This window comes from Protobothrops mucrosquamatus, unplaced genomic scaffold, assembly GCF_001527695.2.
Source record: "Protobothrops mucrosquamatus isolate PMUCROS unplaced genomic scaffold, P.Mucros_1.0 scaffold859, whole genome shotgun sequence".
NCBI classification, from domain to species: domain Eukaryota; kingdom Metazoa; phylum Chordata; class Lepidosauria; order Squamata; family Viperidae; genus Protobothrops; species Protobothrops mucrosquamatus.
The window spans coordinates 3,898-17,033 of NW_015387114.1; the positions used below are offsets into that span (position 1 = coordinate 3,898).

The following is a 13,136-nucleotide window of genomic DNA, read 5'->3' on the forward strand; positions in this document are numbered from 1 at the left end:
TTTTTTTTTTTTTATAGTCTTGAGAACTATTTTTATTAATGTCGCTCCAAGATCATGAAATAGCTCTCTTCTAATAAAGGCTGGTGTTCAGTTTCTCTGTACTGTTGCCTACCTTTATTTTCAAACTATCCTGCAGCTCACAATCATCCTCACCTACTGGGGCGTATGGGCTGCTTTGGTGCAATAAAGCATAACTGTTAACGTTCGTAAGAAAGCTATTTCCAAGTAAGCCATATTACGGCTCAAGGAGACTCGCCCATCTGAAGACCATCACTGCTCTTTGATTTCCTTCGTAATGTATCCATAATTTTAGAAACCCAAACCCATCATTAAAGATATAACTTGTAAAACATGTGAACAGTTATTTGGGTTATCTTGTCTGTCTGTCTGTCTGTCTGTCTGTCTGCCTGCCTGCCTACCTACCTACCTATCTACCTACCTACCTACCTACCCACCCTCCCACCCATATCTATCTATCTATCTATCTATCTATCTACCTACCTACCTACCTACCTACCTACCCACCCATATCTATCTATCTATCTATCTATCTATCTATCTATCTATCTATCTATCTATCTATCTATCTATCTATCTATCTACCTACCTACCTACCTACCCACCCATATCTATCTATCTATCTATCTATCTATCTATCTATCTATCTATCTATCTATCTATCTATCTATCTATCTATCTATCTATCTACCTACCTACCTACCTACCTACCTACCTACCCACCCATATCTATCTATCTATCTATCTATCTATCTATCTATCTATCTATCTATCTATCTATCTATCTATCTATCTATCTATCTATCTATCTATCTATCTATCTATCTATCTATCTATCTATCTATCTATCTATTCCATCTATCCATCCATCCCCAATACTGCCAAACTACTCAAATAGACAATACAGGTAGTCCTCCACTAACGACCACAATTAAGCCCAAAAGTTAGGTTGCTAAGTGAGAAATGTGCTTTCTCCTATTTTACAACATTTCTTGCCACAGTTCTTAAGCGAATCACTGTGGTTGACAAAGTTAGTAACCTGGTTGTTAGGTGAATCTGGTTTCCCCGTTGACTATGCTGGTCAGAAGGTCGCAAAAGGGGATCCACTGACCCCAGGACTGGGCAATCATCAGAAATGTGAACCAGCTGTCAAGCATCCAAATGCAAATCATAGGGATGCTGCAACGGTCATTAAGTGTGAAAAATGGTCACAAGTTACTTCTGTCAGTGCCATTGTAACTTTGAAGGGTCGCTAAATGAACTGCTGTTAAGTCGAGGACTACCTGTACACCAGTGGTTCTCAACCTTTTTAATGCCGCGACCCCCAACCGGTTGTAAGTCGAGGACTAAACCGGTCGTAAGTCGAGGACTACCCAACCGGTCGTAAGTCGAGGACTTTCCCTGCCCGGGAGCGCCGCGCATGTGTGGTTCCTCCCCCTGCGCCGTCCGAGGCGTAGCTGGCAAGCGGCAGAGACGGAGCAGGCCGACCACCAGCTGGCCCAGCCCAAGGGAGGTAAGGCACCCACCGGAAAAGGGAAAAAAATGGCGGACAGCCTTGCTTGGCGACCCCCGTGAAATGGTCGATCGACCCCAAATGGGGTCGCGACCCATAGGTTGAGAACCACTGCTGTACACACACAGATAAGCTATCCCCCATTTCCTTCCAATTTGCCTCAGATGGGCGGTGACCCGTGTTTTTCATTTCCCCTTCCGCAAAAATCACCTTGGCCTTTTCCTCTTTGCACTCCCACCACTTGTCGAAGGTGCTGAAAGCCACATTCTCCACCATCTTGCGATTGAGGTCTCGCTGCATGATGTTCTTCATCTCCTGCATGAGGGTTGCAAGGACAGTGTCCACCACAGAGGCGTGTGGATCTTCAGGAAGCGGTGGGAGTGGGGCCACCTCTTCCTGATATCCCCATGGAGCTGTCCGGAAATCAAGCAGCTGCTGTGGAGGCGGCAGAGGCGGCTGCTCTGAGGAATGTTGTTGTTGCTGCTGCTGTTGCTGTTGTTGCTGCTGCTGCTCTGAGGTCCCAACGGCTGATGGCTGCTGCATGAAAAGCTGGTCTCGCTGGAAGGGGTGACTGCCCTGCTCCAGTAAGTACCCAGCGCCATACAGAGGGCGGCCGCAGAAAGAAGCCGCGTCCCGGTGATAGGAGAAAGGGTCCTCAAACTGGCCTTTGTTTTGCCGCAGCTGTTGAAGGCCCGAGTCGTAGACCCAAACGTAGACCTTTCTGTACCCGTAGGGTGGGGTGACCAACGGCTCGGCCAAGTACTCGAGGTACCTCAACTGTTTCAGTATCTACACCCCTCGTGGCGCCGGAGGCGGGTGGTGTAAACGAGCGGGAGCCTTTAGCCTGTCCGCTACCGGCACGGCCCCTGACTGAACCGGTTTTCATCTCTCCGAATGGGTTTTACCCGCCAGGTGAGGGAGGGAGACGGACATGAGAGGCTGGATTGGATAAGAGGGCGGTGCTTCCGGGTGATGGTGGGAAGTGAAGGAGGACACCCCCAACTGCATGTGGCCCAGAACTGATGGCATCACGGAAAAATGTGGGTCGGACACCCCGGCCACGGGAGTTGGAGGCTCAACTTCGGCTTCATCTTCCGAAATTTCCATGTCTTCACCTGAAGACTGCTGAGATGCCTGATTTAAGAATTGGAAGGAAAGAGAAAGTGGTAGAGTGAATTAATTAGGCAGATAGCCTATTTGCCCGAAGGCAGCTCAATCAACTCTCACTTGCAGCTTGCAAAATATGAGTTCCCCATTCCTGCATTCTCCTCACCTGCCCAATCTAATGAAGTTTCTGATATTCTCCGCTTAAAAAAATCAAGACAAACAGAGCCACGTCTGCTAAACTTGAAAGTGCTTGATTACAGAAAGATTACTAGTCTGATTTCTAGTTCTAAACGGCGTCTGGTTAAACAAGCCATTTGAAAGTTCCCAAGAATTTCTAGCAGAAATGGCTAAGATTTCAGCCTATGTGAAGGATTACTCACAAGAAAGATATATTTTGGTTTGGAGAAGATGGATAGATTATATTGAGAATAAATATGGAACTAAAAAGTTTCCTTTGGTTTTTGAGTAAATTTTAGATTGTTAATGTAGTTTTTTTTTTAAATTAGTAATAATAATGTTTAATATGTTTGTTTAGAAGAGAGCTAAAGGATGTTATAGAATTGTTAACTTAAGGGTGATATAATTTAAGACAGAGTATAATTATTGTATTGTTAACCCTGTGTGTGGCTCTGGGAAGTCGGGGTGGGGGAGGGTGGATTTTGGGGAGGAGGGGAGTTATATTGTAAAACTTTTAAAAATTTTCAATTAAAAAAAAAAAAAGAAAGTTCCCAAGAATTGATCCTCTGCAAGGTCAACCAAATCACCATCTGACAGGCATGTAAATTGAGCTGACACACTATTAAAATAACTCACGTATGTACTTAAAATTGCAAAGTTTTCAATACACCCAGACCGGGAAAAAGTACACCTATGCGTATTATGATCTAGTGGGCTTGTGTTCAAAATTGCAGAGATTCTCAGTCATCCAGGCCAGGGTGGTCCCAAAGGTGCTTTTTCAAGAGACAACTGGACTTTTGTTTTTCTCTGAAGATGTTTCGCTTCTCATCCAAGAAGCTTCTTCAGGCTGCTCCAGTCTATTCTCCTAATAGTCTTTGGGCACTAAACTTACTATTTTTACAGGCCCATTTAGGGGCTTTACCCTAGATCCGTGGTGGCGAACCTATGGGCACGCGTGCCACAGGCGGCACGCGGAGCCGTCTCTGGTGGCACGCGAGCCATTGCTGGGCCGAGCTGTTCCCTCCTCCTCTCTGCGCATGCGCAGCTCTCCGCACATGCGCAGTCTGGGAATAGGCGAGAGACTATAAAAGGAGCAACTTTCGGCGGAAGCAGCATTTGCTGCAGACAGCGAGAGAGCGAGCACGAGTCGGAGCGGACAGCGAGCGAGTGAGCACGAGCCAACAGCTCGGTGGCCACGCCCACTCGGTGGCCACGCCCACCTGGCACCCGGTGATGCGTAAGTGGGTTTTGGGTTGCAGTTTGGGCACTCGGTCTCTAAAAGGTTCGCACCACTGCCCTAGATCAGTGATGGCGAACCTTTTAGAGACCGAGTGCCCAAACCGCAACCCAAAACCCACTTATGCATCGTTGGGTGCCGGGTGGGTGTGGCCCATTGGGTGGGCATGACTGTGGTGGTAACGGCAGACTGGGTGGGACTAAAAAGTTCAATCAATTCCAACTTTGCAAGATCTTTTTTTCCCCGCGAGAAGTTGAAATTGACTGATTGATTGAACCTTTTTTTTTTGTACACGGCGGTGGAGGCCTAAAGCGAAAAGGTTTTATAAAACCCAGCTGAAGGACTGGGGCGACGGCGCGCGTGCCCACAGAGAGGGCTCTGAGTGCCGCCTCTGGCACCTGTGCCATAGGTTTGCCACCACTGCCCTAGATCCTTTAAAAAAAAAAATACACTTGTGCTTTAGCAAGCTTCCTTAGACATCAGCCCTGAAACATTCTTCTGTGTGAATGGTACTGTTCTGCCCCAGAAGGTTGCTTGTTCAGAGACTGTCAGGCTCCGTTTGATAGGAGATTGCCCTTTAAGTTTTAAAGTACGGAGGACTAACAGCCGTTAGTCCTCAGAGGCAGCCGGCACGAAGGAACTTTCTTTGTCTTGCCGGTCTGAAGTTAATCCTTTTGAGGGGAGAGGAAGAAGGAGCCCCTTCAAGAATATCCCCCCTCCATCAATTAAATTTCTCCTGTAGGCTTAAATTAAACTAAATTGAATTAAACTGAATTAAATTAGGAGTTAAAAACCCCGGCTAGAAAGGTATAAAATGGAGGATCCCCCAATGGAAGACTATACCTGCCTAAGAGCCAAGTTTTCACGTCTGTCCTGGGCGAGATCAAGCCAAAATCTGGGGATCTCTACAGTCCAGGACGGGCGTGACAACTTTGGCTGGCTTGATCTGATTGGGCAGGAATACAGTCATAACCCATGGGTGGACCCTCCATCTCCAGTGCTGGAGAACCGCTCAGATCAATTCTATTAAGCAAAACAAAAAGCAGATTCCAAACCCCAGAAAACTTACTTTGTCTTGCCCATTCGCCTTTGGGGATTCGTCTCCTACTCCCGCATCCAGGGCTGGCACCACATCTTCAAAGCTGACCGGAAGAGGCGGTGGCGGGGTGCAGGGGCCATGTGGCTCTGCTCCCTTGGACCCCCCTTTCTCTTCCTCTTCCTCTTCCGTATCTGAATTGAGGAAAGAAAACTTGGACCGCTGCTCCTTTAGCAGCATCTCAATGCGGGAGTCCAAGCTGCTGTGCTGAGCAAAGGGGACACTCTCGTTGGTAGTCTCCGGGGCCGGGGATCCAGAGCGGACTGGCGAGGTCTGCACGGCAGGCGAATGGGATCGGTCGTCAACCCCGAGGACTACGGTCACTGCTGGACTGGCGTTCTCTTTCGTTTCCTGAGCAAGAAATTCGGTGGGAGGCAGGGAGTTGGCCGCAAACGTTTCTGCCGTGGGGAGCAGCCGATAATCCTGATCCACCGCGTGGGTTTCCGCAGGCACAGAGAAGGGCTCCGGGGTGGCTGTGTAAGATGGGTAGAGCACACTGGGCGCTGGGAAATGCTCCACGCTCTGCTGGGCAAAACCGTGACTGTTCTGGAACTGAATGCTTTCTGAGGCCGTTGTCACAGACGAGGAGGAGGAGGAGGAGGAAGCCGCAGCGACAACACAGGTGGAAGGAGTAGTGGTGGTCACTGCGGACGAAAGAGTAGGATCATCCCGTTGAGAACGTTCTCTGTGTCGGGAATGGAAGCCAGAGTCCTCTCTTGGATGAGAGCGATGAGAGGAGGAGGAGGAGGAGGAAGAAGAAGACCGCCCTGAGGTGGATGAGAGGCGCTGATATCGGCTACTACTGGTTGGGGCTGCACTACTGCTGCTGCCGCTGCTGCCGCTGCTGCCACCGCCGCCACCGCCGCCACCACCAAACTGCTGACTGTAAGGGGGGTAGTGATGGTCATTGCTGCGATAGTGAGTGGAGGAAGAGGAAGATGATGAAGAGGATGAAGTATAGTGCCGGCGGAAGTACGAGTCCGAAAAGCTGTTCTCATGCCGAGAGGATTTGTACGACTCTGGCTGGTAGCTTGAGTAGCCTGGGGTCCCTTGCCTTGGAGAGGAAAAGAAAGAGTTCCATGAGCACACCTGCCCTTCCTTCCTGCCCCCGCCCCCCTCCATGAACTTACTCTGAAAAGTTAACACATTATTTCAGATCATTTCCCCAAATCTTGTCACAAGGGGGAGGGGGGGAAGAAGAAACCCTTACCTGCTAGAATAGGCGGAATCCTGTGAATACGGTGTTCCCCCCCGAGGGGTATACGGAGTCCCCTGGGACTGTGGTGTATACTGGCCGTAGGAAGAAGGTGTGTCTTGTCGGCCGCTGGAGTACGGCGTGTCCTGAGAACCAGGGGTGCCGTTGCCAGGCGTTGAAGGCATTGCGTTACTCGGGTACAACGAATTGGTCGAATGGTGTCTTCGTGACTCGGACTGTAAAAGGAATCATGTGGACAGAAACTTGACATCTCTTCTCGCCCAGAGCTAAAATTCGCATGCAAGGCAAAGCCAAGTGGCTCATGCCAAACGGCCAAATATGTAAGCATCTGTCTTAGATGACACATAACAGGTGTTTTTTTTTTTAAAGCTCGGCTACTACTCGGCTATTTACCAAAATGTACACATGGCAAAATTGGAAGGTTGAGCTGCCTAAAGCAAGGCATCAGCAAACTACCTACAGGACGCAGGTGGGCAATGAATGCGGTTCAGCAAAGAGAAGGGAAGCCGTATCCGGGCTGTATCAAGAAAGCAGAAGTTAGTAAGAAATTCTCTTTTCTTGGGCGATCAAACAGTTTAAGCAAATCTTAAAACAGAGAGGAAAACCTGCAGGGGAGACTTCTGAAGAAAAAGGGGACACTGAACTAATCCAGCAGATTCAAATACGTTTTCTAAAGTTACCGAGTCGGCTGAAAACTTTTCATTCAGCGTTTTGCTCCCAGTTGGGACAGTCTGAGGTGTGAAAGAGCCATTCACAATCAGTTCGAAAAATTTCATGCGTTGTTGACCTGTATAAACAACAACAACAACAAAAAAAGCGGTTGGTAGGAAGCAAGTGCCGTTCGAAATCAGGGAGATGATGCTAAATTAGGAGGGCGACTAAAGGAAGATCATTACCTTTGACGTCAAGCTGGGCGTGAATGATGTTGCCCATGACTGAAGTGTTGTGCAGGTTCTTGACCGTCTCCTTCGCCCCCCTCGTGCTGGTGAAGAGCACCTTGGCCAGGCCCAGGTGCTTGCCATTCTTTGGATTATACAGAATCTCAATCTCCTCAATGTCGCCATATTTTTTGCACATCTCACACAGAAAGGATTCTTTGATGTTATCATTGAGCCGGGCAAATGTCACCTCCTTCAGAGGGATCTGGCCCACATAGTACTCATCTAGCTGCAGCAGTGACAGAAGGCAAGGTGGGATGAGGAAGCTAAAATCAACCTCTAGTTAAGTCACATGCCAATAATTAAGAAAATATTCAACTGGCAGTTGGCAAAAGTTTTTTAAAAAATGCTGGTAAGGATAGACTCAGAAATCACAGTTCTGCTGGACTGAACTTTGATCAGCTAGGTCAGTGGTGGCGAACCTACGGCACGGGTGCCAGAGGCAGCACTCAGAGCCCTCTCTGTGGGCACACGCGCCGTCGCCCCAGTCCTAGGCCTTCAGCTGGGTTTTATAAAACCTTTTTGCTTTAGGCCTCTGCCGCCGTGTGCAAATAAAAAAAAAAGGTTCAATCAGTCAATTTCAACTTCTCGCAAGAAATTTTTTTTTTGCAAAGTTGGAACTGATTGATTGAACTTTTTAGTCCCACCCAGTCTGCCGTTACCACCGCAGCCATGCCCACCCAGTGGGCCACACCCACCCGGCACTCGACGATGCATCAGTGGGTTTTGGGTTGCAGTTTGGGCACTCGGTCTCTAAAAGGTTCGCCATCACTGAGCTAGGTCCAGATCTGGTCCTTCAAGTAGATGAAGCAGACATTTCTCCACTTAAATCCCAGATCATATTATTTCAAGTATAATTTATTACCATTTCCCCGGCAGTAATTTCCACTAAAATTGACAGTTTTATATATACCCTGACACACTTTTTGAATATCCTTTATTTACAACTTCTGAAGATAACCTGCACTTCTTTGGAAAACTCTCTTCTTCTTTTATTTTTTACAGTTATTATCCACTGATATTTCACCAAAATGCACTCAAAAGAAGTACAGAAAGTCTAACAAAATGCAGCAATGTGGTCTGTTCTCCTGGGAGCCACTATTGCTGTTCTTGCTATTCAAATCTGACCCCGGTTGTGAGAATTTTAGTTTTTATAAAATATCTGTAGTAGTCTCCTTGAATACTATCTTATTTTTCAGCATCAAGGTCGAAGGAAGTTGACATATATGCATACTGTTTAAACTGGCAGGGCTCAGTTTCCCTATCAACTTACTCTTATCTTCCAACCTTCTTTATCCTGAGGAAATCTTTAGAAAGGCAAGGAAATCCCAGAATGTATTTTCAAGAAATACAGGTGTGATGCTGATGTTGTGCTAATGGATCTGGAAGCTTAAAGAGAACTGGAGAAAAATGATCTATAATGAAGTAAGTGTAGTTTACCTTAAACTTTGGGACAGGAAGAGAAAGATCTCTGGTTTTGGACCATTTCCTATGTCTTGGATCTTGCACAACTTTTATAGGAGCATGACCTGAATCCTTGAGAAAAGATTAGAAAGCAGTGGTGATTTCAAAAGCCTTATTGACAAAATGGCATTAAAGTACTTCTCAATTTTTATCAAATTAATATAGTTGCCCATTTCACAAATCTGACTCTAAGAGGTGTGTATTAAAAACAGAACTACAATTAAAGCCATTAAACAATTAAAACATAAACATATCTATCGTACATCATCTAGAGCAGGGCTTTTCAACCAGTGGTACGGGTACCACCTGTGGTACATTGGCACCTGGCAGGTGGTACGCGAGCATCCTAGAAAAGTGGTAGCGGGGGAGGGGAATGAGCTGAACCGGTGGCAGCACCGCACAAGCCTGAGCGAGAGATGGCTGGAGCTGCAGGGCTGTCAGGGCTCAGTGGAAGCGCCAGGATCAGTGCAGCTTTCCAGCTGGAGCTCGGCGCTGATCCTGGCGCTTCTGCTGAGCCCAGAAGAAGCGCCGATCAGCTGGAATGTTGCAGCCTCTCCAGGGTCTTGTGATTTACATTCAGATGCTTGGCAACTGATTCAAATTTATGACAGTCACAGTGTCCCAGGGTCCTGTGAAGTGACCAAAACCTGCTGCAACCACCCAGCAGACGGGGCGAATAAAAACCAAACACCCCCCACCCCACCCCCACTGCCAATCCTCAACAGAAATGCTCACAACAATGAAAACCTCGGACAGGAGGAAGAGCGCTGCCCGGTGGGCAGGCAGGTGTCTTGCTCGGCTGTGGCTTGGGGGGCATTTTTTTCAGTGCCATTGTAACTTCGAACAGTCACTAAGCGAACTGTTGTAAGTCGAGGACTATCTGTACTTTATCACTTTTTTCCTTTTTTTGGGGGGGGGGGTCATCAAGTTTTTGACACCTTGCTAGGCGACTGGTGGTACTCGGATATTTCCATATCCTAAAAGTGGTACAGTGGGTGAAAAGGTTGAAAAACCCTGATCTAGATTCATATTCTGAGATGGGCAACATATCAATAAATAATCATTTGCAGCAAAAAAAGGTCATAAAATCAAGCATGACTCACTTATCACTTGGCAAGGGAAGCTTAGGTCACAATTGTGGTCATAAGTGAAGTATTACCCATACATGGACTCACAAATGTGAATTATATGGCACTAATACAAACCTTGAAAAAAAGTTTTAACAATCACGGTAGAATGATTTCCTTTCTAGGATCTCAATGCCTTTGAAATGATTTTTGTCACTATTGGTTCTGCTGCGTAGGGGCAAGCCCAGGCAAAGCAGGGTTTAATAAAGCAAAACCTCTCCGGCTACAATGAATGTGAAACTAACATTCTGTACAGGAAGGGAAGAAACGAATAGTGCAAAAAGATTCGTTCCACTTCAAGTCGCATCTTACTTCAAGGAGATAGTAGCTTGATATCCCTCTGAATGACAGAATGTGGACTTTTTTTTTTTGAGTTCTTTTGAATTTGTTTGTGCTGTACAGTGCTAAAGCTAAAACTGGTATTAAGAATTTAAGAAAAATTAAAGATGTATGGGATTTACATGACTGCATATTCACATTATCATCTGCCTAATCCAGTAGAATATTTTTTTTAAAAAAAATATTCAGGCAAAATCAGACAAACATCCAAAGCTGAGTTATCAGAAAATAAGTTCATTCAAACTTCAAACACAGTATATCAGGAGGGGAAAAAAGAAATAAAATTTAGAAAAAGGAAAGTAGTGTTCCAATTCTAGGGATATGCAAAATGTTTCAACCACAAATTGTGAAATGTCCTATGCGGAATGCAATATAGTCTGTTGCTTTTTAGAAGTATTTTGAGCTTCCAGAGTTAAAACATTTCCTTAGTGCTTAACATAAGCCATTTCATGAAATGTTGGGCTCAAAGCATTTCACACACCTCTATCCAATTACATTAAATACTGGATAAATTTATTTCTGGATTCTTCTCAATAATACTTTCCCCACAAATCAAGCATAATTTAAACATTCCAATCCTACACTAACCATACTGACCTTAAAATAGACTGTGATAAGTCTTTATTTCACAACCTGAACTATTTGTTTTAATACTGGGAAACTCATAGTAAGATGTCACTGGAATTCAGATATTTAAATGGAAGGTTTCATGATGCAGATATTTTGACTGAAAACATTTGCATCACTCAATCTGATCCAGATTACAGTGGAATATATTTTATATTTCAGTGGGATTTCAAAATATTTCCTTTTCAGGAAATTAGAAGAACAGCATGCAGAAGAAGACAATGTTAAGCATCAACAAATATTTATATCATGGATGGCTTAGTGCAGGGGTGTCAAACTGCCGGCCCGCGGGCTGGAGGCATCATAGCGAAACCGCGCCCACCCCACTGCCGGCAATGGCAAAAAAGTCACGATACGTCGTGACACGTCACGTGACGTTGCGAACTTGACACCCCTGGCTTAGTGTGTAAAAGAGAAAATATGTAAGCATGATTAGCAACTAAGAAACAAGGACTGTGATTTTCACAGTGCTTCAAGGCCTGTTCCCATTTCTAAGAATATCTTCAAAGGAAGCCATTTCTCTTTTATGATAGCTCTTATTAAGAATTGATTGGGACCTTTAAAACTAACAGAGAATCTTATTTATGGAACTTGGGGCCTGTCTCTTGCTTTAATTAGAAAGGAAAATATGGTTGTCCTGAACTTCTCCATTTGCTGTTACACAGTACAGAATATGAATAAACAGGCTTGGAAACTATCGAGAACCTTGTGCCTTCAGTATTATACCAGCACTGTTTCACAAGCCTTAATCATAATGCCCTTTCCGTAATAAGTTAAAATACATAGAAACTAACTTTCTAAGAAACATTCTTGGAATTTTTGCCTTCGTAGTCTATACAGAAAAACTTATGATCAACATGTGTTAGAAAAGTAAATTAAACTCCTGTTGATTTCAGTGGAGTTAAATGCTTCAGCACGCTAAGAAAATCACTGGCAACTATGAGATTTAAGCAAAAGCCTACACTAAATCCAATCCCTCCTATCTTACCCCTCACTAAAATCACCACCTTTTTTGGATTCCTAGACCATCAACAGGTTCAGATGAACCACAGGTTTCTTTATCAGAGACAACACACAAGGTCCACTAGCCAGGTTTCACTAGCCAGAAGAAATCTGGCCCATGCTAGACAGTACAAAACATTATCAAAATTGGCAAGTGCTGGAGCGTAGATGATGTTCCTAAAAGCCAACCTCAACATGACAGATGGAAATATTAGAATCTTTGGCAATGGCCCTTTTGAAAACGATGGAAAGCACTCAGGTTTTTTGCATTAGCTAATTTACATAATCTAAAACTATAATGACACACACACAGAAAAAGAGCCGTAGGGAATGGGGAGCCTGTGGCAGTCACGAAAAAGCTGGACAAGGATCAGTATGAAGCTGACTCATCCAAAGATTTGTGACACACTACACTGGATCTACTCTCATCTAAGAGATGGAAAGCAAAGTAAAATGTTAACACTCAGCAAAATACAGTGCGTGAAGAAAACAGGAGAAGCAATATTAGAATGTAGAAAAGATATAAAAGAGGACCTAGAGATATTGCCAAACATTAGACCATCCATCCTCAGCAGGAATGACTCACATGCTTTACAATTTGGTAAAAAAAATATATTAAAAAAATCCAATACTGTCCACTTACATTAGTGCTGAAATGCACTCCGTCATAGCGGTAGATCTTGTGCGGGCCATCCTTAAGCATAGGATCAACGATGAGCTTGTAGTTTCTCCACTGGAAGTTAGGGGTTTTCTGGAAGTCACCCCCACCTTCCTGATCCATTCTGACTCATTTACACTGCAGGATGCACATGGAATCAAAGGGATATATTAAAGCGTGTGTTTATTTCCAGCAGAAGTAATTTCAATGAGAAATTCTACTGCCATCCACCTCTGAAACTTTCATACTCAGAATCACCATCTAAGGATATCTTTCTGTCTCTGATTTCATTAAAAATTCGAATATGTTTATGGAAACATGAGAAAGACTATGGAAGGAAAGGGGGAGGGAAAAACAGAAGGCCCGAGGCACAATAGGAGGATAGTGAACAACTGGATATATACGGAGGATACGAATGTCCAAAAAAGGGGGGGTACGAACACGCTGACTCTGGGAGCCTGTGGTGGGGCAGCAGATAGTAACGCGCACACAGGAGGGGAGGATGGAGGAAGGGAAGTGAACAACGGAGTAGCAGCCCTAAAAAACACCAAGAAAACAGCCAATGCGTGCCTCCCAAAAATCAAACAATCAGGATCATCGGATGGACCGATGACAAG

At 45.1% G+C, this 13,136-nt stretch overlaps 1 protein-coding gene across 1 annotated transcript in view; it reads right to left on the bottom strand.

The window, feature by feature from the left end:
- The window catches only part of SETD1A (SET domain containing 1A, histone lysine methyltransferase), a gene marked incomplete at its 3' end in the record, with an annotated part of 15,931 nt that extends 3,289 nt beyond the window's left edge, over nucleotides 1-12,642 (bottom strand). The window contains 7 exon segments of the mRNA XM_029284710.1: nucleotides 1,742-2,665; nucleotides 5,122-6,202; nucleotides 6,359-6,579; nucleotides 7,045-7,151; nucleotides 7,261-7,531; nucleotides 8,743-8,838; nucleotides 12,505-12,642. Coding sequence (XP_029140543.1) covers nucleotides 1,742-2,665; nucleotides 5,122-6,202; nucleotides 6,359-6,579; nucleotides 7,045-7,151; nucleotides 7,261-7,531; nucleotides 8,743-8,838; nucleotides 12,505-12,642 — 2,838 coding nt within the window.
- Nucleotides 12,643-13,136: the final 494 nt, after the last annotated feature.